Here is a 27,035-nt window from a genome sequence, read left to right as displayed (position 1 = left end):
AATAAGTTCCTGGAATGAAAGACTAAAGAAATAATGATACTAATTTGGGATTCCAGGAAATAAAAATAAAATGTCAATTATCTTTTCAACTAAAATCGATTAGTCTGCCATTTTTTTTTAAAGATTTTATTTATTTATTTGACAGCGTATAAGCAGGGGCAGAGAGAGAGGGAGAAGCAAGCTCCCCACTGAGCAGGGATCCCAATGTGGAACTTGATCCCAGGACCCTGGGATCATGACCAGAGCTGAAGGCAGACGCTTAACCGACTGAGCCACACAGGTTGTCACTATCTGACATCTTTCATCAGAGTCATATGGATACTAGACTCCATGAGAGCAGGGGCTGAGTTTATCATCTGCATCAGTCATCCCAACAAGCATCTAGCACAACTAGTATACAGTAGAGGGTCATTCCATAAGTGCTTATCCAGTGAATGAATGGATGAATTAAATGCTTATTGTGTAGGATTTCTTAGAACATTAGGGCAGGTGTTGAGCTGTGACACCATTATGTCCAGAAGTTTGGTTAGGTTTAGATCTGATGTGTTTTCCAGCCCTGTAATTGGAAAGGTGTGAGGTTTGGTTTCTCACCCTCTATTCCTGAGTTAGTTAATGGATTCTTCAAGGACATCTGACTTCTCTATGGGGCCCATACCTGTTTTATTGTTAAATATACGCATTGAACCCAATTACACAGCAGACACGAGTCTGAACATCGGATTAGACATGGTATCTGATAGCTAATGAGATTAAGCACTTTGAACTCAAAAAAGACTGCTGGGCACATCTCAGATTCAGTGTAACGAGTGTTCATTATGCTCTTGTTGCAGGGGTGGCTAGACCTTAGGGCTGTACGAGGTTCCTTCGTTATTCCTATGTGGTTTTTCAAGGACATGAAGCAAGTCAGTGTTTGTTGCTAGGCTATTTTACTATATTGATGCCCTGAATAGAACAATAGTATATTTTTTGAAGCAGTAGCAACATGCTAAGTGTCTACAGATGCCTAAGGGCAGCCTCCCAAGTCAGCACTCTTTAGGATTCTAGATTAGGTACTGGAATTAAAAGGAAAAAATGCACACAGTCTGTTTCTTGGTTTCAGTGATGAATTCTGGCTCTTTTATTTAGTCAGTTTTGTGTCTTTTGATCCCGAGTGCCCGGCATTGCACTAGTAAAGAAGTAGAAGCCATTTTCTGTGTTCTCAAAGAGCTTTTAGTCTAGTTAAGGAGGGGATACTTGAATTTCTAGGCAGCCCAGAGTCAAAAAGCTGAACACTTTTTGGGAAAAGTGGGAAAATAGAACACTTCTTGCTTTTAAGGAATAAGATACTCAAATTAGAACACTTTCATTGATTTTTTTTTTTTTTTCTTTTGGCTTCCAGCATTTTTTTTTTTTTAAAGTCTTTAATTACTCTTCCAAGGTACTTTCATAGCACATTCGAAAAGGATATTTGTAAGTTTTAGAAGTGTGAACTCAAATCACCCAATTATCTTGGAAGCCTATTTAATGTACCTTGATGGGGAGTAATGAAGGAAAAGGGGCCCCCCCCTCGGGCAGACTGATCTGTTTGGAGTAGGCCTGAATCAGCACATCTTTGACACCAAGAGTTTTGACTGACGTAGCATGAATAATTCAAAGGCTTTATTTGTATGTTGTATGTAGAAGGAGAATTGGTAATTTAGGGAAAGTGATATTATTCTTTTTCTGAAATGACCCTTTTTTTTTTTTTTTAAATTCTGCCACCTCTTGCCCAGTTTCAACGAAACAGTTAGTCCTGAATGGCGTGGATGCAAAACTCCGTTCACCAGATCATGATAACAAGTTATATGCAAGGGTAAGAGTGAGCACTTTGGCCAAGGCAGAGCAGACCCTTAGCTATACTTTTTGATGTAGGGTGGAAAAAAGTCTCAGATCATCCCCCGTTGCAGTGCCTGTGGCTGAAACACCAATAAGGTTAGTTTGTGTTCTCGGAGGGAGATATTCTGTGGATGGTGGAGGTTTAACCAGGTGCCACATCCTCATCCAAATCTGTCATTTCTCACTGTTTCTTGGGAGATTAGAGTCTCCTAAGACTCTGTCCAGAAGACACAAAATTTAGAGCTTTTTAGTTTTTCATTCCCTTAACCCCCCACTCACAAGCAAGGAAAATGGGCTCACCAGGAAATGGGAAGGTGCTCTGCAAGAGTCATGTTTCCAGAAGAAGGTTAGGTGTTTTATGTGGAGACTAGGACTCAGAACACATTAGAAGCTATCATGGTTTTATGTGTCAGCTTGGCTGGGCTGTAGTACTCAATTATTGAATAAAACATTAATCTAGGTGTTGCTACAAAGCTTTTTGTGGATGAGAATGACATTTACGTCAGTTGACTTTAGGAGAAGCACATTGCTCTCCACAACATGGGTGGGCCTTACACAATCAGTTGAAGGCCTTAAGAGCAAAAGCTGAGGTTTCGTAGAGAAGAAGAAATTCTGCCTCAAAACTGCAGCATCAATCCCTGCCTGAGTTTCCAGCCCTCTAACCCGCCCTGTGACTTTTAGACTCTCAAGTCCCCATGATCATGTGATAAATACATGTTTTAAGGTATAATGGAAGGAAAATGCTGAAAATAAGAGGTAGGAAGATACCAAGAAAAAACATCTTTCTGGCTCTCTCAGGGAGGCCAGAGTAATTAGAAGAAATTGCTGTGATATGTAGCATGTGTATGGGTTAGAACTATGCCTGGAAAGTATAAGTAGAGGCACTTATTGAGGAGTTGGGTGGGGGTGGGATTTATCATGCAGAGTGATGTGAACCGAATAGTCCTAGGATGGCCCCTCTTCCAACAAGGGCTTGATTCAAGTGCCAAATTACGAGAATGCCTGTAGTTGCCACCCATGGGGGCTTAATCTCAGTGGTAGAGATGGACGTGCTTGGCAGTCCTAGATGCCTGGACGTATGCTTCTGAACATGTAAACTACAAATTCAGGGACAGGAGACCTAGAGGTGCTGGGCAGGAAATAGAATGCTCGAGGACCAAGGGGCAGGGTCTTCCTTCCACTCCTCAGTGAAATATGTCTTAAGAGTCCTTTTCTGACTGTCTCCCTGTGGGGAATCTCTGTGGGAAATGTACTGTGGCCTGCGCTCTTTGCTATGCTTGGTCTGGGGTTAACATTATCTTTCTTTCTTTCTTTCATTTTTTTAAAGATTTTATTTATTTATTTGAAAGCGAGAGTGAGAGAGAGAGAGAGAGAGAGAGAGAATAGAAGGGGGGAGGGGCAGAGGAAAAGGGGGAAGCAGGTCCCCCCTCCCCCCTGCTGAGCAGGGAGGCTCATGTGGGGCTCATCCCAGGACCCTGAGATCATGCTGTGAGCTAAAGGCAGATGCTTAACCAACTGAGCCCCAGTTAACATTCTTTTTCAAAGGTGGTTAACATTCATTAGCATTGAGGTCTTTTAAAAACTGGGTCCTGGTTCCCTTCCTGTGGGGAAAGGGAGGATGTTATATCTGGGCCAAGTCTGGATCATATATTATTTAAGCTGTGCTTGGCTCTCTGAAGCAAACAGAAACAAAGAAAAACTGCAAAACAGAAATCCTGATAACTGTACCTTGAAGATTTGGCTTATTAGTGCTGAGCAGGGCTTGCTGGTAGGGTATATACCTGATTTTAGTTAAGGTCTTCCCCTAAGTAGCCTTGGTTAGGATTTTGCTATGGATATAACTGTGGAATGGGCATTTATTTCTATATACAGCTTGGGGACTCTGGCTGAAAAGCCTGAGGGTGTTTAAGAATGAAGACTCAAGACACTCCTCTGTTCCTTTGGGAGTGATCCAGTCACACTGAGATTAACACATGTTGTCACAGTGGGATAGATGTATAAACACGATGTGTGAGCAGTAAATTTATGGCTAGAGTAAGGTTCCTGCAGATCACTGGTTTGTTTCCTATATCGGGGAGATAACATCCCAGGACTGTAGGGGCTGGGTGGTATGGCTTGTTGCTCTATAGCTTCAGATAGGCAAAATCAGAAAGCCTGCCTTAGGAGCATTTCTCAGTATTTGTGGTCCCGTTGATTTTGCTTCCTTGTAAGGTACTTGAAATTCTTTGGCAACCAGGTTAAAGAGTAAATACACGTGTGTGTGCTCACACGTCCCTGAATTGTGTCTAGAACACATCCTTGAGTGCTCATGATCCATGTTGATTCACTGTATTTGAATGGAGTCCAGATGTAATGCTGTTTAGTGTGATTATAGCTAGCAAGTATATGGAAAACCAAAATAAAGGAGAAAGAATGTGAAAGTTAAAAGATACTTGGATGTGCTCTACAGTGGACAAGGCAAAAAAGCCAGTGTAGACCACTACCCAATCCACCTGATGGCAGCAAACTGAATGTTTGCACAGGAGGAAAGGGAATTAGGTATGAGTGGCCAAATTAGACAGGACCTAATGATTAGGCTTCTCTATTCTGTAAATTTCCCTGAAGTTCAAGGTAAACAGCAAAAGAGATTGTAGATGTTCAAGATCTTTTTGCTCTAAGTCTTTTACAGAAATGAGAGACTGAGATAAGCTTTATTCCACCTTGTAAGGTTGGTTTCAACATCCTAGATAGAATGTTTGTTCTATTTAGAATAAATAACTCCAGGCACAGAGATTCAGGTATCTTTCTCAGTGACTCACTCTAGTTTATTCCATGATCTAGAAATTCTTGTATCTGACTCGATTTCTTTCTATATCACTTTATTTTTCTTAACCTTTTTTTGGTTGATTATAACATACATATAATAAAATCCATAAGCTCAAGTGTGCAACTCAATACATTTTTACAAATATATGTAACATAGAACCGTCACCCAGCATCCTAGAAGCCTCCCTACTGCACCCTCCCCATCAATACCCAACTCTAAAGGGTGTCATCCTGACTTCCATCAACATAGATTACTAGTGCCTGTCTTTGAACTTTATATAAATAATAACATACACTACAGTTTTGTGCGTGGCTTCTTTTATGCAACATTGTATCCTTAAAATCGACTACATTGTGAAGTGTAGTAGTAGTTTCATTTTTCATGGTTATATTTCTTTGTATGAATATAGCATATGTGGTATCTATTTTACTGTTGATGGATATTTAGATTGTTTTCATTTGGGGCTGTTACAAATGAAGTCACTATGACTTTGGTTATCATGCTTTAGGTGAATATTGTCCTCGTTTCTGTTGGTTATGTATCTGGGAGTGGAATTGCTCATAGATATGAGATATTCAGCTTCAGCAGATAGTACCAGAGTTTTCCTAAATGACTGGAAAAATTTATACTCCTGCTAGTAGCACCTGAATGTTATAGTCTCTGCACATTCTCACCAACACTTGGTATTATCAGTTTAAAATTTCTAGCCATTCCATTGGGTGAAGGTATCCTTATTATTTTGTTTTACATTTCTTTGATGGCTGATGATGTTAGGTGACATTTTGGGGGTATTTATTGACACATCTTTTGTAGTGCCTATTCAATCGTTGCCCAGTTTTTATATTAGTTGTCTGCTTTTTTCTTATTGATTTACAGGAGTTATTTTGAGCAAGTCCTTTATCAGATACATGTATTGCTTATATCATCTTACTTTTTGTAGCTTATGTTTTAAGTTTTTGGTGGTGACTTTTAATGAAGATTTTTTTTTTTCATTTTGATGAAGTCAAATTTATCTTTACTTTTACGTACTATTTAAGAAATCTTTATCTACCACAAAGTCTTAAGGATAGTCTCCTGTTTTGTTCTAGAGGCTTTATTGTTTTACCTTTCACATTTATGTGTACAATCCAGAATAGAATTTTTATGTGGTATTGGGGGAGTGGATAAAGGTCACACATACCCTTCCCTCTTGCCACCCCACCCCAATCACCATATATTGAAAGGACCATTCTTTCCCACTGTGTTGTGTGGGCATCTTGTTTAAATCAGATGAAGTCATAGGTTAGTGTCTGTTTCTGGATGATCCATTCTGTTATTATTCTTTTTTTTAAGATTTATTTATTTATTTTAGAAAGAGAGATCATGCAAGTGAGAGCATGCTGTGGTAGGGGGAGGGGCAGAGGGAAAGGGAAAGAGAATCCAAGCAGACTGGGCACAGAGCTCGGGGCCGGATATGGGCTCTATTTCATAACCCTGAGATTGGGACCTGAGATGAAATCAGGAGATGGACACTTAACCAACTGCGCCACCCAGGTGCCGCCATTCTGTTTCTATTCTAAAGTTTCTGGACTATTCAGTCATTTTTAATTACTGTGACTGTGTAATAAGTGTTGATATTCTGTCCTCTTTGTTTTTCAAAGTTGTCTTAGTTATTCTTGGCCTTTTTGCCTTTCTCTTACAAATTTTAGAATTAGGTTGTCATGGGGCGCCTGGGTGGCTCAGTGGGTTAAAGCCTCTGCCTTCAGCTCAGGTCATGATCCCAGGGTCCTGGAATCGAGCCCCGCATCAGACTCTCTGCTCAGCGGGGAGCCTGCTTCCTCCTCTCTCTCTCTCTGCCTGCCTCTCTGCCTACTTGTAATCTCTGTCTGACAAATAAAATAAATAAAATCTTAAAAAAAAAAAGAATTAAGTTGTCAATTTCTAAACACACATCCCAAGCTTCCTGCGATTTTATTTGAGATTATTTAAAATCTATAGAGCAGTTCTGGGGAGGATTAGCATCTTTTCCAATCACTGTTGGCTGGTTTCTTTATATTCTACTTTCAGTGGATGGAAAGGCATGTTTTGTCCCATTTGGGACTAAAATGAAGTCTAGGGCAGTAGCATGAGGCAGGCTTTCCCACCATTGTTCTGAGGTCCAAAATAGAGTTGGGTTTTATATCTTCCAAATGCTTCTGTGGGTCATTTCTGTATCATTTTTTGCTCTGCTTTGGGCCCTGGGACAGTGACCTCTCTGGAAAAGTGCTCTCTTGTCTCCGGCTTCAAGTTAGGTTCTGCCAGTGGAAAGGAACATGGATCAGAGGAGGGGATCAGGAGAGAAGAAAGTGAGGTCAGGGTATAGTTTCTTGGCTCTTTCCTTGCAGGGTTACTTGGGGTTGGCTGTGTCCCCAGACTAAAGGCTGTTACAGATGTCACCGGGCAGCCACCCTCTCATAGGTCCCTGTCTCTGTGCACCCTTCAGCCTACACATGGTGATGGCCCCCCAACACCGATCCCATATCTTTGGTAAACTCTTCCCAAATTATGTAGTTTGAATGGGCCATCTATTTTCTGCCAGGAGCTTGATCACTATGAAAGTGGAAGAAAAACTTTCTGTGTTGGAAGTGGAAGAAAAATTTTCTGAATAGCTTAAAAGAACTTTGAGGGGCACCTGGATGGCTCAGTGGGTTAAAGCCTCTGCCTCTCGGCTCACTTCATGATCTCAGGGTCCTGGGATGGAGCCCTGCATCGGCTCTCTGCTCAGCAGGGAGCCTGCTCCCCTTCCTCTCTCTCTGCCTGCCTCTCTGCCTACCTGTGATCTCTGTCTGTAGATAAATAAATAAAATCTTAAAAAAAAAAAAAAAGAACTTTGAGAATGAGGATCCGTTAAACCAGCGATAACCTTGTTGCATCTCCTCCTAACACTCTACTTCTGGCTCACCCTGCCCGAATATAGCATGAGGGCTCTATCCTTATCCTTGTGGTGTCCTTGGAAGTCATCAAGAGACTCATTATGGTGTAAAAACTAAGACCAGTAGCCTCCCCATGGAGCCCTAAGTGCCCACAAGCATTTTAGCCACGGACGAGTCGTCACTTCCTGACTCACTCGGGTGATGATGCAGGCTGGACTGTTCGTGCTTGTTCTGTGGGGCAGACACACCTCCACCCATGGATGTTCGAAGACGAGGGGAGAACGGCGAGCTGGCGTGGACTGCGAGTAGGAAGAAAATTGCTGCTGTTTGAAAAATTAGACCTGGAGCCCTTCTGGGGACAGAAGCCTCAAGCTACAGTGAACGATGGAGCATTTGACTAATCCTTAAGTGGAGTCTCACATTGACTTCATTTCACTCCTCTTTTGACAGTTGGGTTATTTAGTTGTCTGCTTTAGGAATTAATTTTTGGAAGGACATCTGTAGCCCTGGTGGGGGCTGGTGACATCTCTTTCCCTGAAATAGAAATCATGTCCAAAATGTCGTTTCCTGACAACAGTGATTAACCTGAATCACGTGTCAGATAATGCTGGCAAATATGACAGCACAAGAACTTGTGGGAGTGTAAATTGGAAAAGGGAAGAGCAAATAAATCAGGATATCACATTTTTTAATGAAGTTTTCACCTTATTAAGAAGTAAATAATAAGTGGAATTCTGTCGTGGTCCGTTTCCTTTGTAATCGGTAAGTCTGCTTGTGTGTTCATTTGTGGAGGTCAGCTAGAGCTGCCACCGCCTTCGCTCTCATCACTTGCTCCCTTGAGCAACTTGTGGATCCACACAGACATCCACTGTGGCTTCATCTCCCTCCCCCAGCCATATGCCCTAGAAAGTCACTCCTAGATCTCTTATACTGGAAATGACAAAATGGTGGCCCTCAGACATGTTTGATTGCCCTATACCTGTTATTTTGGGGAAATTGTTTGAAACTGAGAGATACAAATAAAAATATTCAAGTGCTGACTTTCCTTGAAACATGGGATGAACTGAGAGTAGTGGGCCCTCTGCTCCTACATGGTGACAGCGGCCTGTGATGAGGGGGTCATGTGCTCAGAGGGGAGCCGTGGTTTCACCTGGCTGGGCCTGAAGCCATTAAGTGACCCACCTGTCCTGGAAAACGTGTGTTGACATGGTTCAATGCATTGGGGATGTGAGAACAGAAACAACTGATTGCATTACTTCAGCCTGTGGTTTATTGGTATGAAAACCTGTAATCTCTGCAAGGCCATAGACTTTTGTCTCAATTGTCTTGGTATATCCCCAGTGTTTCATAAATGTTAAGATAGAAAGGAAACTTACTTAGGAAGACGAAGCTGGCAGGGCCGTGCAGGATGCTTCGAGGAGGATGCTGAATGCTTGAGAAAGACTGACTGTAAGTCAGGGCTGAGAACATAGACTAAGATGGTGGCAGCCAGAACCAAGAAAGAGGTGGCCCTGAGAGACAATTCGAGGGAAGAGCCTTGGGATTTAGGCTGGTAGGAGGGAAATGGGAAAAGGGGATGGTGAGCTTGGAGTCTTCATGGGCAGTGGTGCCAGTAACAGAGTGAGGAGGCGGTAGATCCCAGGGTCCCCTCTGCTCCCCCCAGTTCCAGTCTTTGGATGCAAAAGTATTTGAGTCTTAATTGTATTTATGATTTAGCTAATCTAATAGCTACTCTCAGAATCTTTCTCTTCTGTCTTTGACCCCAGGGCTAAGACCATCAAGAATACAGTCTCTGTGAACCTGGAACTGACAGCAGAAGAGTGGAAGAAGAAATACGAAAAGGAGAAGGAGAAAAACAAGACTCTGAAGAATGTCATCCAGCATCTGGAGATGGAGCTGAACAGATGGAGAAACGGTAAGGAAGAATGGAGAGGAAGAACGAGGCATGAACGTGTGGTTTCCTTCTCCTGGGACAGCTGGTATCCTGGGACACTTCGGGAAGGACCGGATGATGGCGGAGCTTGGTCCTGCCTTGCAACAATCTGTGTGAATGAGTGATGTTTTCTCATTGCGTAGAGAAGCTGCCCACCCGACCCCGTCACTTGGCTGACAGGCGTGCTTAGTGTGGGCAAGTGCTATTTGCAAGGTTGCCTTAATCTATTTCCAGTGAGCCACTCCTCTATGTTAGTGTAATCCTCTCTGGTAGCCATGTTTGAGGTTTCGAGTGCAGCGGCTGAGACTTTGAGACTCAGACTACTTTTGATTAAATGAAAAATGTCATTCACTCCTGTGCGAGTTTTATAATTGACTTGGGGTTAGAAGTCACCTCTGGCAAATATTTGCATTTTCAGGGGACCAGCTGATCTCTGTGCTCTGCTTCTTCAGAGCCAGAAATAGAAGGCTCCTGATGAAGTTCTGTGCTAAAATGGAGTCTTACAGGCTTATTTCGTGACTAGTTTTTTTCTTTTTTTCTCCCCAAAAATCATTCTCTTTGGTTTGTTCTACTCAAAGAAAATATCTCAGAGAGCTGACACACACTGGGTGGGTGGGTTGTGGGTGAGGCGTTGAAGAGGGGTTTCCAGATCCAAGTGCAGACAGATTATTTCGGGAATTTTAGCATTGTGATGGAATTAGAAGGTAGAAATCTCTCTGGTTTGTTGTTGTTGTTGTTTTAACTGAAATAGGCAGGTTGGTGTGTGTGTAGGGGCAGAGTGGATAGCTGGAGATCCATATTCTTCGCTGTGTCCACTGTCCACTATGAGTTCCAGGCACTGACGTAGACCTCAGTCTCTTGGGTGAGTGTAGGAGCCTGGGGGCTGCTAGGCAGGATGGGGGTAGAACCCGCCTATGTGTAACCACAGAGTTAGTGGTGGATGGTCTTGTGATTCTGTGTTTGCTGCTGTTTTTTTGCTAGGAAAGGTGGGGTGCCAGTGACCTACTATTCAATGGAAAAACGATTGTGAAGCAAAGCAGGATTCAAGAGAGGCTCAAGAAATGACCTAGTAGCCTAAATAACACAATTCTTTTCTTTTTGGGAGAAAAATGCACACATGTTTTGAAAGCTGCTAGAATAATTGAATAATTCAGCACCTGGGGCCGGTGGATGATTCCTTGCGATTTGGCAGGAGTTAGGAGAATGGGGAGGGATGGTTGGCAAGGCGGGGAGCGGCTGTATGAAATTTTGTTCTATTTCTGGGATCCTCTTGGGTCAGTTCTCTGCTGGGCAATTGGAACATTCAGTAAAGCCTTTTGGTACAGGGAGGGGGACTGGCCTTAGAACATTGCGCAGTGGGCAACCAGCCTTGTTGTTTTCTCTTCTGTCCTGTCCCTTGCCAAGCTTTCCCCCTGTGATCCTCCATGCGATTTCCCCCTGCAATCCTCCAACTTTGTCCTCTTGGGTCGGCCCTCTGTCCTGTTTGCCTAACACCCTCCTGCCTGGCACTCTCCTCTTTTGGACTTTTAATTTGGTATCATTTTAATTGTTTGCCCCACTTTGTCCACTGTGCAGATCTACTCAGAAAAACACTGTTTTCCATGTCCCACAGTGTGAGATCCTACATGAGCCCTTATGTACATAATTCGGGAAAACTCACATATGGTTTCTGGCACACGACAGACTTCCATAGATGTACTTTACGTAAACACATGTTTAATCCATTGTGGGAGTGGAAGGGGTGAGCAGTCAATCATGGTCTCTGTCCTTACAGAGCTTATAGTCCAATGAGGGAGACAGACTCCACAATCAATAAATGTGTCTGTGCTGCATACCAAAAAGGGAAAGTAGAAGGTACTGAAAGTTATTATAACTTTTAGTTATACTGAGAAGTCAGTGAAGGCTTCCCCTGATAAGCAACCTAGGGAATAAGATCTGAGAGAAAGAGAGCAGTTAGGAGCCGCAAGGAGAAGTGGGGGTGGTGTGGAGGGAGCCACATTTACAACAACCCGGAGGGGCAACCTTTGGCGGCGGGCAGCAGCAGGAAGGTCAGTGTGGTGAGCTGGGGAGGGGCAGTACAGGTCTGAGATGAGGGGAGTGGGTAGGCAGACCTGTCCTGTGCAGGGCTAAACAGTTTTTGTTCAGGATTTTGGTTTTTATCTAGCAATGAGAATCTAGCAATGAGAAGCCCTTCAAAGATATTCAACTGAGATCATATGATAAGATTTCCATTTTTGAAGATCCATTGGTTGTGTTGGAGATGAACTGGAGAGGGTAGGAGGCGTGCCAGGAACAAGGATGGTCTTCCAGGGATGAGGTTACAGTAGTTGAATTGAGAGGGCAATGGAAAGGGAGAGACATGGATGGACCAGAGAGGTGTTGAGGAGATAAAACCAGCAGGGCTTGGTGAGGAGCTGGCTGCAGAGAGATAGAGTGCCAAGTTTTCCAGCCTGCCGTATTGGATGGAGGGTAGAACAGGTTACTGAAAAGAGAAATACCAGAGAAGAGCCAGACTGGAGACAGGGGAGATGAGGAGGGGAGTTCGAGGTGGAACATCCAGAAGAGACTATCGAATAAGCAGTTAGGTCCAAGGGTCTAGAGCTCAGAGGGCCCAGGTTGAGCTAGGGAAAGAAATGGTAGTAGAGCTTTAGGAAGTACAGGAAGGCATAGGTAGGGGTGAGGGTCTCTAGAGAGAGGGCAGGAAAGAGAAGAGGGAGAGAGTCTTGAGACCCACCTCTACCATTACTGTGTAATCACTGAATGACTGTAATAGAGAAGGGGATCTGCAGAGCTCTCCTGTCTTCCTAAGCTAACATTCATTCATTCATTCATTTAATTTATTTATTTAGATTTTATTTGATTTGATTTGATAGGAAGACACAGCGAGAGAGGGAACACAAGCAGAGGGAGAGGAGAGGGAGAAGCAGGCTTTCTGCTGAGCAGGGAGCCCGATGCAGGGCTTGATCCCAGAACATTGGGACCATGACCTGAGCTGAAGGCAGATGCCTAATGACTGAGCCACCCAGGAACCCCAGATTTATGTTTCAAGGTAATTTTTTGGAGAACACCTGGATAACTCAGTCGGTTAAGTGTCTTGCCCGCAGTGGCTTGGTGACAGAGCAGGGATCTGAACGTAGGGCAGCTGACTGTGAGATTCATTGTCTCTCCATCGTCTTGCAGTGTACGCACAGCCCAAGTGGTTTGTGTTTAGGCCAGTTAGAGGAGCGTGAAAAACGCCACACCAGGAAGGAAGGGACCAGAAGCTCCTCAATAGTGTCCCGTGGACCAGGCCTAATTCCTCGTCATCATGAGAGCATGGGTGGTTTGTTTCAACTGGAGAGCTGGGACTTTGAGAGATAAAGTCAAGAAGAGGAGGTCCCCTCCAGTAAAACCCAAGTGGCAGGATATTTCCAGCTTTCTTTTGAAATTTGACACACACATTGGCTCTAAACCTGTAGGAGTCAGCCACTGAGTTCACCTCAGCGAATCCTGGGTATTGATGTTGCCATCCTGTGGGCTGAACCACTGAAGGCTGCACTGTCCACTGTCTGCATTCTCTGCTGGGGAAGAGGGGTCTGTCCTTGTATGGTGTGTTTATAATTTTAGAAGTTTGACTGCTCTTCTCCAGCCGTGGGAGAGCAAGAGAGAAGGAGCGGAGCTGAGAAAAAGTGTGCGTGTGTACATATGCTTGTGCTTTCCCATTTTTGCTGTTCTGTAGACTGAGGCAGAAAAGCCAGGGAGTCAGAAACGTAAAAGAACACAATGTCGCAGTGACAGATTGGGTCCAGGCAGGTCATGTAAAGTGAAGTTGATATAGTTGGTGACAATGGGACTGTGCGGCAGGACCGGGCACTCCCTGCCCAAAGTCATTCAGACGTTATGAAATACTACCCTATTCCATGCCTAGAGGCTGGTTCTCTCCCAGACCCCCACCCCTCCCCACTGCTACCAATTTTCAACTCCTTGTAGCTTCATGGGCTACTTCAAAATGCAAGCCCTGCAGTTTTCTCCTCTGGGCATAGTAGAACATTGATTCTCAGGATATGGCCAGTGACTAGTAATGTACATAATTACATCCAGCCGTAATTCCTGTCTGCCGTTGGCATTAAGGCAAGGCTCAGGGCATATGCGTGCTGGCTTAAGGGTGGCTCATGCCTTGTTTTTATAAAGAAGGAATAAGGAGAGCCACTCCATTCCCCACAGGGCCAGGCTCCTTGGGTAGCACAGGACAGGAATTGACCCTGCTTAGCTTAAACAAAACAGCAAAGCATGAGAAGTCTGTGAATGACTCGCAGAACCGAGGAACAGGCGAGCAGCCAGCCTCATCTGGCAAAGCTGGGGCTGCTCCAGAGACTGGGCTCCTGGGGGCTGCACCTGGTGTGAGTGCCCTCTTGAGTTTTCTCCCCCTTCCTCGAATTATCTGTTTAGGACGCAGAGACTCCGGAGAGAGGGGAGAGACGGAGCGTGGTGGTGTGCTCCGCTGGCTGAGGAAGCCCAGGGCCCTCTGCTGCGTCCTCTGACCAAGCCTGTGCGCACCGGGAGAAATCATTCCTCACTAGGAAGTTGTGGTGCTGAAATGAGAATGGGTGTTGCGTGACTGGAAAACACCTGTCCAGTCCAATCTGCTAGTGACCTCTTGTGGGCTGAAATCGATTGACAGTTCCTGGAATCTGGAAGCTCTGTGGGCCACTGCAGCCTCAGGGATTTTACTCAGCCTGCTTGCTTAAGGACAGATAGAGGGAGTGGGCAGTTGTCGGAAGCAGGGTTGTTTTTTCTCTCTAGCTCTGTGCCTTGTTCGTCATGTACGTGGAAAGGACTTGAACAGTCCTGTGAATGGGGATAGATTTAGATGGTTGCACTCAGGGTGAATTATGGCTCCCAGTTCACCCTGCCCGGTTCCCCCGAGTCTGTCCAGAAGACCCTTGATGGGCAAGTTGGGGAGGGAGGGCTGAGGGCCTAGGCCTGTGACCCTCAGAAGGGGGATGGGCCCACAGTTTCCTGTTGCTGCCAGATCAGTCTTGACACATGCCCTCTTCTCTGATACTTCTTTGAATTTTGTCGTTTAAAAAGCAATATTGTTTTACAGGAGCTTAAGTCAGAAAAGGAGGCCCTGAAAAATCCAGGTGTCAGAAGTGCAGAGAAATGACCCGAAAATAGGGCACATCTGCAGTGTCCCTCAAATAATTAAATATAATAGTAAATAACAGAATGGATGTAGATTTACCCCATCTGCTGAAGTCATGCAAAGAAATTATTTCATCACAGGCTGGGAAGGCGTGGAAAAATCGGCGATCTCTAGAACAGATTCGTTCTCCACAATTTAAAACCTGCCAGGCCAGCAGGCTTGGTTTCCCCAGCTGGCTCAGTCTGCAACCTGGAGTCTGATCCCAGGCTTTGTGGGCCTGTGTGGCCTCTGTAGCTCCCGCATAATCTGCCCTTTTAGCATTAAGTACCCAAGATGCTGGTCCCCGAGCTGCCCCACCCCACCCATTCATGACTCTAGAAGCTCTGAAGTTAGCGATTCATTTGAGACATCTCATCTGTTAGGCTCTCTCCTTTTGAGAGCACAGCCAAACACTAATAAAAGTACTGACCACTAGGAGAACGGTGGGGCCATTCAAGAGGTCAGGACTATAAAGAGATTTCAGAGTCCTGGATGACCAGTTTATTAGAAAATTACTCCAGAAAGGATTAGAAAATGTCTTAAGCTGCTTACAATATTTTTAGGAACTAGGGTGAGAAGATGCTATTTGTGTGCAAAATAATCCCATAAAGGAATTACCTTTTTTTTTCTTTAAAACCTCCCATTTATATAATGACATCTTATAGCCAGCTGCCTTTACCCATCTGGCAACTTAAAGATTTCCTTTTAGTTTCTTTGATATAGAAATTACTTACCATTAGGTCCGCCACTGGGCCTGTTTAATTGGTATTAAAAGAAAGCACCTCCATTGCCAGATCTGTGGTTTGTCACGGAGGCTGTGAGTGACCAGCAAACCTTGGCCCCTGGAGTAGCAGAGAGGATGCAATTACCTTTCTGTGTTCTCCAGAGGCTTTAGGGGCTCAATTTATGAAAAGGATAACTAGCTCGTTGCTATTTCATGTGTGAAATTTTAATGAATTACTGGCAGTCTTATGGTTTTCTTTCTCTCTTAATTTTTTGAAAAAACAAAAAAACCAAAAAGCCTGTTTTAGAATTTTTAACTAATAACCCTAACGAGTATTTTTGATTAGTCTGTCATTCTTGTTTATTGCAACTGATGGATTTTTACTTTTTGTAGAAACACTATTTATGCCCTCGGGAGGTTTTCATTTTATAATTAAAATGCTCTGCAGAGCTTGTAGGTGTGCTCCAAGTGAATGCTCCTGTGTACACACAAATCTTTTTAGTCCTTAAAGGTAATTACATCTGACAATAGGAAATGCCAGAATGCTTATTTAAAGAAGGGAAAGTTTCCAGTGGGAGTGGGGGGAGCTTTCATTGTAGAAAATCAGATGCTTTACAGTATTATAAGCTCTTTCCCTATAGACAGCAGGTATAAAGCCTCAGGGCATGAACCAAGAAAAATGTGCTTTTAATGCAAAAAGGGGAATAAAAATGAAAATAGATGCACCTCTTCATTTGGTGGTCCTTTTCCGGTCTTCCCCTCCCCCCTTTCCCCACCCACACCAGATTTTACAACGTTTTTTTCCCTCCAGTGTTTGTTTGCAGCTGTCTGCCTTGTTACAATCAGTTGTTCCGTAATCACCTCATGGGGGCTTCTCTGGAGACTCAGTCCGCTGCAGTGCAGGGAATAGTCTCGATGAACGTGGTGAGATTGCCATGGAGACAGATTGCCTGGTGTCAGGTCTCGCATAGTGTTGGGAATTTACAATCCCCAGACGTGTTTGTGAGCTGGACAGTGTAGTTAGCAGGGACGCTTCTGGAAGTCATTTCCTCGGTCCTTTGAAGGGTAGCAGTGTTTGGGAAAACCAGCTCTTGGTTCCTCTCTGGGCAGGAGCTGTGCTCTCCCACAGATGCCTGCTGCTTTTGTTCCTGCTTGTTGCTGCTTTGTTCTCGGGCTGAACGGCTGTTGTAAAAAATAATCCTGACTGCCCGACCTTTGGAATATAAACTGGGAAGAACTCCTTGTTTGGATGTCGCTTTGTAGGTGATATGTTGATGCTTTGATTCGTAGAATTGCTTAAGAGAAACCAGAAAGTCTGCTATAGGTTTCAAATATTGTTTTAGTAATAATATAAATAAACCTGACGGGGACTTGTGTAGCTACATTGTGTTTTATTTTGGAACTGAGTACAACCACTAAGGTATTATGAAGACCTCAGGAGCAATAATCTCAGAATAAATAAAAATATCTGCACAGCCTAAAGAGTTGACAGTTTGTTAAGGAGAGGGCAGGGTAAGAGATGAACCTTAAAAGATAATACCTTTGTGTTTTTTTACATATACTACGGTAATTAAATCTCTAAAACAATGCCGTGTTAAAGGCATTATTATTGTTTTTTTCCTTTACAAAAAAGCAAACCAAGAGGTGAAACAGGAGATTGCCTTGTGATGAATTAGATCAGCTAAAATGTGTGGTGTGGCTCGGCGTCCTGCCATAGCGCTGGGGATGTTAATGTGGTCTGCTGATCACTTTCAGGGTGCCTTGTAGCAGCGTTGGCTGGCTTGATGAACCGCGCTATCCTTGGGCAACTGTGGTACTCAGTGACGCTGTGATTCCTCAGCGGGACAAGAGGGCAGATTTAGGATCACTTGCTGCTGGTTATAGGGTTCATCCCTGGGCTCCTTAGCTCCCTCAGCCTCGTGGTGGCCCTGGCTCTCAGCCATGTGGAACCAAGGAACACGGGGACTAGGTCTCTTCCAGCTGTGTTTGTATCTCACCTCTGTACCTGGGGCAAGTTGGTGTAGGATAATAGGACCATGTTCTGCCTGGTTTCTGGTCTACTACCATTAAGAATTTCACCTTCATCATGCTTAAGCTGCAAGATTAAGTTCATGCCGCACTGCATTGCCCTGTTCACAAAGTTCAGAAGGTAGCGCTGAAAAATTAGAGATATGCTCATAACCCAAATAGGGGAAAGATCCATGAAAATGTTCGTGGAGGATTTCTCTAGAGAAGGAACAGAATTGGGGGGTAGAGGTTCAGGGCCTTTCAGTTTTTGTGTATGTAATCTGTGGTTAGAACAAGATAGCTATATATATTTAAGCAAAAAAAAAAAAAATCCTTGGGAACTAGAATATGGTACTGCTTTTATAGCCTGTGGATTTAGCAGGCCGTAGAGAATATAGAACCTTTAATTGGAAGAAATCCAGTCTGCACACTAAGGTCGCTGATAGATGTTTTAAACCAGGAATTGGAACTGAATGAAATATTGATTTGGTTCAGGTTCAGTTCAAAGGCTACTCTGATATTCTGGTTTTGTTTCAGGTCAATAATTTTAGAAAAAGCGTAGGTACAGTACAGTCTAGTTGAGCTTCAGAAGAAAAAAGGGTTGGCTCAGCCTTCTATTCAGCAAAGGAATACTTTATTCCAGGTTTTGCTTCAAATGTAACTGTGATGCAAAAACGAAATCACTGGATGTTAATTTTATTTGACAGGGAAGCCTTCCTGCCATTTTGTAATTATCAGGTGAGATCATGAAATCTGGAGCAGCAAAGCTAACCCGTCACAAAGTGTTTTGTTTATATTGAGATAAATGTGTACAGTTTCAGGTGGCTTCCTTGAAGCATGATACATACTGTTAATGAAGCCACAGACGAGGGGATCCGGGCTTTTGTCTGTTTGTTTCAGAAATTCCCTTTGTCTTAGAGCAGTTTTCCTGGGGACTTTCCACAAAACGTGTTTTATGGGCTGAGAACTGGGTGAGGCTTGGGACGTCACAGACGTTCACTGAGGGCAGCAAACGGAGTATGAAGTTGATGGTAAACATTGTGATGGAAAAAGCGTATTTGGTTTTGGTTTGCTTTCCAAAATGATGTTTGAGAGACTCAGTTGGGCCACATGGTTTTCACAGATTCCTTTTAAAGCAGTCTGTCTTCGCAAGGTGATTTTCTTGCTGAGGCTAGGCTACCGACCAGCCTGAGACCTTTGCTTTTGCCCCTCAGTTTGCACAATCAAGTTTGGTAATGCTGCCTTCCAAGGCCTTGACAAGCACCGCTCAGCAGACCGAGAACTGGTATGTGCTGGTCTGCAAACTGAGAGGTGGTATGCAGGGTCTCTGCACGGCATTCTGGGTTGGCTGCTTTTTCTTTCCTGGGTCTACTTGGCATCATAAGAAATTATTCTATCTGAACTCTCCAGTTGAGCCAATTAATTCTGCCCTCCTAGGGGAGAGGATGGTAGTAGAATGTGTTTTTGTGTTATGTCCGTCGGAGCTCCTGGGTCCAGGGCTATCCTGGTTTTCTCCTTGAGATTTGGAGACCCTCAGATTCAGAGGATTAGGGCCCTGCAGTGTTCTCTTTGGTAGTGGTGAATTTCCTTGATTTGGCTGTTTCTCCTAATGAAACAGTAACCTAATTAATTGGCAATTAGGATGCCTCAGAAGTCCGTTTCCCTAGGAGTCAACTGCTAGATAGAATATGATTATAGTAAAACCCCAGAATATTCCCCAACAAAAGGAAAATGTACACAAAAAATTCTGGATGTCACTGCAAGCTGTATTAGTTAAGAGGGGTTGATGGAGGGGCTCCTGGGTGGCTCAGTTGTTAAGCATCTGCCTTCAGCTCAGGTCATGATCACAGGGTCCTGGGATCGAGCCTCGCATTGGGCTCCCAGGGATTCTGCTTCTCCCTCTCCTCTGTATCCATGTTCTCTCTCCCTATCTCTCTCTCTCTCTGGGGGTGGGGGGGGGGGAGGGAAGAGTGGTTGGTGGAAGCCGTGTACTTAAGTGATGCATCATGAGAGAGGGAGTATTACATAGCCCTCTTCTTCCTTAGACTAGTTTTGGTCAGTTAACTATAACCTTTCTTGTCAAATAGAGAGAACACAAGCCCCAACTCTCTACAACAGCTCTGATTGTGTCCTCTGTGTTTTTGCATGGAGTGGCTATTTTTGGAACTCTTCCTGTAGAGTTACTTGCTGAATTTCTTCAATCTCCAAATCCTCTTGTGCTTTGCAGGAGAAGCTGTGCCCGAGGATGAACAGATCAGTGCTAAGGACCAGAAGACCCTGGAGCCCTGTGACAACACCCCCATCATAGACAATATTGCTCCTGTTGTCGCTGGCATCTCTGCAGAGGAGAAGGAGAAGTATGATGAGGAGATCTCCAGTCTCTACAGACAGCTGGATGATAAGGTCTGTAGCCCGAGATTATAGGCCTCACTCTGGCTCTGAGACTAAAGGTGGCAGGTCCTAGACCTATTGGCCAGAAGCAGCTTCAAGCCCCATGGGGCTGATGTAGGGGGGTGCAGACTGATGTTATGTCTGTCTTCCTAATATCTACCCTAACTCTTGATTGGGCAGACTTGGGGAACTTGATTCTTCCGGAATGGAAGCTTTCATGGAAGTTTGATTGGAAGACTGGAGAGTTGGTCTAGATAGAGAGATAGTCTTCACTTCTAGACGTGGGACTGGGGCTCATCACTGCGTGTGAGTGGGGGTGGCGAGAGTGTGTCTGATCTTTGTTTAATTGTCTCTTCTATTTTTTTCTGGGCCTGTTCCTCACCTCTTGAAAACTTCAAGAGTAGTGCCGGCTGTAGCGACAGTGTGGTGGCTCCTAATGTTAAATGTGTTCTGTAATCATGTAGCTCTCAGGCCCTGGGATGAGGAACCATGGTAGTGGCGTGGGGTCGGACAGCTTGTCCAGTATTGGTAAATCTGTTTTCAGAGGAATACTCTTGAGTGAAATAGTTTGAACATGCTGTTAGGATTGTCTACTTTTATGGCAGACTTTTGGGGCTCAAATAGTCATGTAGATGCCCAAGTTGGACCAAAGGAAAAGAGACCTTGGAGAACACTGTTCATCTCCAGTTAAGGTCGGGCTAGGAATCCTGGAGGCATAGGAAATTAAATTGATGTCTCATGTGACCTTGGCATATTGCCCTTGGAATATTCTAAATCCTTTCAGTTCATTTCATCAAGGTTGCTGATATTTTTAGTCTGATTTAATCTTTTTTGCTGTGGTTTGGTTCAGAGTGCTTGGGGACACTTCTGGTTTAGCTGAAACTGCTTTGTTAGGTGCACATTGCCATTAATCTTACAGGCCTATATATTCTGAGTAAAGCTCGGTCTGCATCACCTTTACAAGCAAAATGTGAAGCAAGTTCTGTTTATCTAGGACTCTGGGAATTTGCGTTGTAACCGCAGCGTTAAACTGGGGACACTCCTACCCTTTTGGTAGCCTCTTTAATGAGATATTCACACCTTTGAGAGCTGGGTTAATTGCCCTTAGGCACTTGACATACTGTTATCCTTCCATTTCCAACCAGATATGATTATGCAAAACTTCAAAGTAAGATAAAAAGGAGATCAATAGTAAGTTAACAGGGTATGCAATTTCTTGATTTCTCCAAAGAAATGCTATTGTTTAAACATACTGCAGTTTTCTTTTTCACTTTAGAAATGATGAGTTCGTTAGTAATCCTCAAAGATTTTTGCATGAGGGATGATAACCTGATTCTACACTTTGTTTTCTATGAATAGACTCCTGCCATGGTTGGAATTGGGATCATTTCCTTTGGTAGCATAAGGAGCTTTCATTGATCGAAGAGAGACTGTAGAGTCTTCAATGTCGCTTCTGAAATGTAGTGAGGAGGACTGAGTGATGAGTGAGGAGAATGCCAGGCCTTGGGGATATTCAGGTGGTAGCTGGCAGAGCTGACCCTAGTGTCTCTGCCTCCTGATGACAAGCGTTGGACACTTCCTGTTATGTCATTTTCCTATAGTATGTGCTTTGAAGATCCTCTGAAGCACACATTTCGAGGTTAGCATCTGTGGTCTCTCACAGGGGTTGCTGGGATCTGACAGAGTTCTTAGCCCACACGCCTCAGCCAGGGAGGGCCCCAAAGCTGGTGGTCTGACCCTAGTGACTCTACCCATGGACTGCCTGATTATGTCTCATCAGCTGTCATTCTTATTTGTCTTCCGCTTAAAGGTTCTAGAAGGTACTTCATGCTTCTGACGAGATAAGTAGTTTGGTACCTTTGAGAAAACATGAGTTGAGACAGAGCATCTTCGTAGATTACTGAGTGGTGGAGCTGAAAGTATCAGGTCCCGATGAGAAGCTAGCCCGGGGAGTACGTGACTTGCCCAGTTTATGTCACGTGTAGGTGGCAGAGGTGGAACAAGGCTCTGTATCTTCTGGTTCCCGGGGCTGTGGTCATCCTGTTTTGGTCTTAGTAATTTAGATGAGGAACTTGTCAACCCTAATGAATCTAATTAGAATGTTGTGGGAGAAAGACTGCACAGTCTCCCCCCCAACTCCCCCTCTGCCCCTCTGTGCTGTCCCTCCAGGGGTTTCAGGATAGTTACCATCAAAGGCAATATTGTGCGATGGAAAAACATACACTTTAGAGTCAGACCTGTGTCTTAATGATGCTGGGGCTTGGACTGATGAATGGCCTCCCCTGCTGAAGATGTTTTTCTCATTTGCAGCTTGGGGCTCCTATCTGCGTCCTCAAAAAGTTGCAGTGGGGATTAAAAGGTTCTAGTGTGTAGAAATTGCTCAATAAGTAGTAGTTTCTTTCTCTTCTGGGTTCTGTTTACTTAAGGGAGAACACCATCCTACGTGGCATGGGGGGGGGTGGTGCAGAGGTGGGTTGCAAGCAGAGTTACAAGAAGAGCAAGTTGGTGTTGGCCCTGTTTCTTTCACTTCTCATTTCCTCTAATACTAGTGTTCTATTGGAAATATGTGAGAGGAATTAAGTGCAAGTAGAAATATGTTGAACCTTATTCCACTAATTACCATTGCAACGAGGACATTTTTTATAATTAAAGGTGGCACGTGACCAAGTGATGGCTCACCATTTCACATGCAGGCAAATTTAAGAACAAGAATATTTTCTGACAAGTGCTTTGAAATCTGTTGTCTGTGGATTAAGAGTCAGCATCAGAGGGAGCATGTTCTAAGGAATGCACTCGAATGTATAGATATAGACTGCACAGCACATTTTTTTATGGAAGTTTTGAAAACATTTTAAGATTATGGTAGACTATGCTAATTCCTTGGAGAAGTTGCCTTAACAAAGGGTAAGTGTAGTCTTGGAGGTATCTCTGGTATAAGTCATTCATGTCCTTACTATGTAATCCTTGTAATCCCAGATGGGCTGGTGGCCCTTGGTTTCTTACTGTACCTCAAAAATCATTGCACCTGGCTTTTCACCTGTCAGGGAGGGAGCTGTACCTTCAGGCTTTGAAGCGAACACAGTGTAAGAACAAAGGGCTGGCTTCACCCTTCTGCCTCTCTCCTGATTTGTATCACTTGGAGTCGTTGCTTATGTATCCCAGGGGAAGGGATGGCAGCTCCCTGATGTTAAACTCCTTGAGTCTTTTATGTTAAGATGTTTAATATTTATGTGCCAAGGAACATAAACACAAAATTGTTCCTGGTAACTGACATTCTAAGTTTATAAAGTAAAAGAGGAAATATGCCCCACAGAATAGTCTCCTCATTGTGCAAGTACCATTTTTTGGCTGTTTCATTCAGTGTAATTTCCCTAATTCTCCTGCCAGAAATCGGATTTGAGGAGGAAAGTCATGAGCATTTTGTCAAACCATTAAAGAAACATGGGTGTAAAAAGTTCAGTAGAAACGGGGTTCCCGGAACAGAGAAGAAATAAGGCCAAAAGATGTTCTACACAAAGGAAAATGAGGTAGAGATCCGTAATCCTGATTTTAGGACTTTCTTGCTCATGGGTCAGTCAGTCCGATTTAAATGTATGCATACACAGGACCAAATAGGCTAGAGAATAGCCCACGGGGTTCTGCAACTCAGACCCTTGAGTTCACCCCTGTAACCTCACCTCTGGAAAAGCCAGAAGGTGCAGTGCAGGATTTTTCTGGGCTGCTGGGAGAACATCTGGGCAGCACCAGGCATGCAGGACCTAAAATACTGAATCTGACTCTGCATGGGGTTTGGAGCCTAGAAGTGTTACCAAATAGGATTTTTCTCCTGTTTTTTAAGGGAGGGGTACCGTCAAGCAAAGTTGTTTTTCGCAGGCCGAGGCTTCACATTTGCATTTGAATTCATGAAAATTTTTGTAGTGAAGGCCGAGCCCCCCTGGTGAAATGCTGTCCTGCCTGCTGCTTTGCCCAAGCTGGGTGGCAGAGTCAGGGGAGAGGCAGACGCGTTTGGACCAGGCAGGATGAGGCCGGCGGCTCTGGCTTTTGTGGCAGCGACACCTAGTGGCAGGAAATGAGAGTGACGGAAGCAAATGGCCTCTGGGGAGATCATTTCCCACTTTAATGATAGGCCAGAGAGTAAGCATTATCGTTTCTACATCCCCCACTTCCTTGAGTTTTTTTTCGTTTTTTGCTTTTTTAGACTGGCAAGAAAATTAACTTCTAATCAAGCGGGAGATCTGCTCATGCCGAAGATTAATTCTCTAGTGAATGTTCTCCAGTCTCTCTAAGTAAGAGATTTGAAGTGGAAATACTGGTCGCTCCTTCCGATCACATGGCAGCATTCCTGGTCATTGATGTGTTTGACGAGATTTGGAACATGAATATATTACAGTGCAGATGGTTCGAAATTCACTGCCTTATTTTTTGTTAGCGTCTTTGAATTGGGAGTGCTAGCTCCAAAGTCCCTTCCGATTCCCAAACCCTAGATCTTTGATTTCTGGATGAGCAGGAATTTAGTTCAATATGTAGGATATTTTATATCCCAGAATACCCAGTTGTTTCACCTGCTGAGAAAGGTGGGCGCAGAGGAACTTTAACCAAATCAAGATCCCAGAGCCAGTGTCTCACCTATGAGGAAGCACCACACCATTCCCTTCATCTTATCAGTAAAGCTTACAGCTGACACTCTGGTATCCGACTGTTGTCGGGAAACCAGGATACCAAAAATGACATAAGTAACCCCAAAACAATAACATGATGTTTCGTTTCAGGATGATGAAATTAACCAGCAGAGCCAGCTGGCTGAAAAACTAAAGCAACAGATGCTGGATCAGGACGAGGTAAAGAATGCAATAAATTTTTTTTATGAAGTTCTCTTATTACTCTTTGTTGTTGATGTTTGTTCCAGAGATTTAATTCGCAAAGAATTTTTTCAAAAATCATTGAATCATGTGGACATTTCCTGGCAGATTTCCTTTCAGGGCCTGTTTAAAGCTGATTTTTGAAAATAAATACCTGACTTGGTAGAGCTCTGAGGTGTTTGAGAGTGAGTAGTTGGTGCTACACGTAGTCTTTGAAGAGCAGAGATAAAGGAGTTTGGTGGTTGGGCAAAGATGATTCTAATTCCTCATACCCAGTGCCCAGCACTCCTGTTGCTTGCTAGTTTAGTTTTTTCCCAGCTTTGAAAACCAGCTGGTTCGGGTCTTTTATATACACTATGTTCTCATACTATCTTGTAGGAATTAAATAACAACAACAACAAAAAAAGTAGAGATGGAGGGGAAGGGAAGACAAAGAGGAAGGGGGTCCAAGTGCTCACATAGTATGTGTTTGGTACAGTAAAAAGGAGCCAAATTGTTTTCAGTCTTTCCCTGGATGGTATTAATATCTCTAGTGAGTGTCTTCATTGTGTTGTGTTTTGCCAAGTATTTTACAAATAGGAACCTAAGCAAAGGGTAGATAGCCAGTCTGTCAAACATAGATGATTAGCGGTTCTCTTGCTGAGCACCATCGAAGTATTTTTTCTCTTTTGTGCTTTAGAGTACTTTCTGCTTTGTTGCTAAACTGCTATGGACTGGATCACATCATATAATTCTAGGTGGCTTGGGTTCATGTCCCTAGTCCCAGCCTTCCCACAGAGCAAATTCTCTCTACAGCCATACATTTTTTCCTCTTTGTTTTCCTTTGTTGCTCCAGGGCAATGATTGTGGCCCTTGTCCAAATACTTCCCTTGGCAGGGAGATCATCTATGCTTTTGCGATCAGATCATTTTACTTTCTAATTTTTATTTTTTTAGAAGACTTTATTTAGGGGGCACCTGGGTGGCTCAGATGGTTGGGCATCTGCCTTCAGCTCAGTTCATGATCTCTAGGAGCTGGAGCCCATATCGGGCTCCCTGCTCAGCGGGGAGTCTGCTTCTCTCTCTCCCTCTGCCTCTCCCCTCCGCTTGTGCTCTCTCTCTCTCTCAAATAAATAAATAAAATCTTAAAAAAAAAAAAACTATTTGACACAGAGAGAAAGAGATCATAAGTAGGCAAAGCAGCAGGCAGAGGGGGAAGCAGAATCCCTGCTGAGCAGGAAGCCCGATGTGGGACTAAATCCCAGGACCCCGAAATCATGACCTGAGCCGAAAGCAGAGGCTTAACCCACGGAACCACCTGGGCGCCCCAGAGCAGTCATTTTAAACTGATTTTTCTCTTAGCTTTGGTTGGGTCTTCCATCTGCTTAATGTTTCCTGCCTCTTTCCCCTCATTCTGTGCCTTTGCATCTCTAACTTGGTACAACTGCCTATGATAAACTTACTTTATGTAACAGTTAAACTCAATATTTTTTTCTATATTGCCAATTTTACATAGGAAAGTCAGAAAATACAATAGGCAGGAAGATCATGAAAATGTCCACAAGCCTAGTCATTCACTTTTAACTAATGTTAATGTTTGGGATATATCCTTCCATACATTCAAGATGAATATAAAGAGAAGTTGACAGTTGTCCTTGTATGCTGTTTTGGTTGACTCTGTGGAGTAATGATAATGTTAACAGCCATGCAAGTATTACCGTTGTCCTACGGGATGACTCCGCTCATTCTTTGTTCAGCATTTGGAAGAGCCAGCAGCAGCAGAGTGTAGAAATTTTTTTAAAAAAAGATTTATTTATTTATTTATTTGACAGACAGAGATCACAAGTAGGCAGAGAGGCAGGCAGAGAGAAAGAGGGGGGAAGCAGGCTCCCCGCTGAGGGGCTTGATCCCAGGACCCTGGGATCATGACCTGAGATGAAGGCAGAGGCTTTTAACCCACTGAGCCACCCAGGCGCCCCAGAAATTTTTGATTTGTAATCAATTCTTTGAGTTCAGCCTATGCAGCTTTAAACGTAAATAAATAAATAAATAAATAAATAAATAAATAAATAAAAATTAAAGAGAAAGATTTTTGAAACCTCATGCTATTTTTTAAAAATTATTATCTAGATAGACAGTAGGATTTCTAGTCATGCTGAGCATGCTGTATCTGCTTTTTTGGAGAGTGCGTGAGCGGCAGGGAGAGGGGGGAGGGCAAAGGGAGAAAGAGAATCTTAAGTAGGCTCCGCACTCAGTGTGGAGCCCGACACGGGGCTCGGTATCATGACCTGAGCCAGACTGAGTCTTGAGGCTTCACCAACGGAGCCACCCAGGGGCCCTCCCCTACACCCCCTACCCCCACCCGTATCTGTTTTTAAAATCACTTTATTTGGGATAGAACACAGCACAGAAATGCTTGAACATTACG

At 43.8% G+C, this 27,035-nt stretch overlaps 1 protein-coding gene across 1 annotated transcript in view; it reads left to right on the top strand.

Moving 5' to 3' along the window:
* Positions 1-27,035, top strand: part of KIF5C (kinesin family member 5C) — a 152,893-nt gene that overhangs the window by 83,302 nt on the left and 42,556 nt on the right. The window contains exons 11-13 of the mRNA XM_032856096.1: positions 9,318-9,466; positions 19,607-19,782; positions 24,540-24,608. Of these exons, the coding sequence (XP_032711987.1) occupies positions 9,318-9,466; positions 19,607-19,782; positions 24,540-24,608 (394 nt within the window). The remainder of the gene's footprint in view (positions 1-9,317; positions 9,467-19,606; positions 19,783-24,539; positions 24,609-27,035) is intronic.

The sequence above is a fragment of the Lontra canadensis genome, unplaced genomic scaffold (genome assembly GCF_010015895.1).
Source record: "Lontra canadensis isolate GAN:19392208 unplaced genomic scaffold, GSC_riverotter_1.0 scaffold11, whole genome shotgun sequence".
NCBI lineage: Eukaryota > Metazoa > Chordata > Mammalia > Carnivora > Mustelidae > Lontra > Lontra canadensis.
Note: the sequence above shows the minus strand (reverse complement) of the source record. Positions and strands in the feature narration are given on the sequence as shown.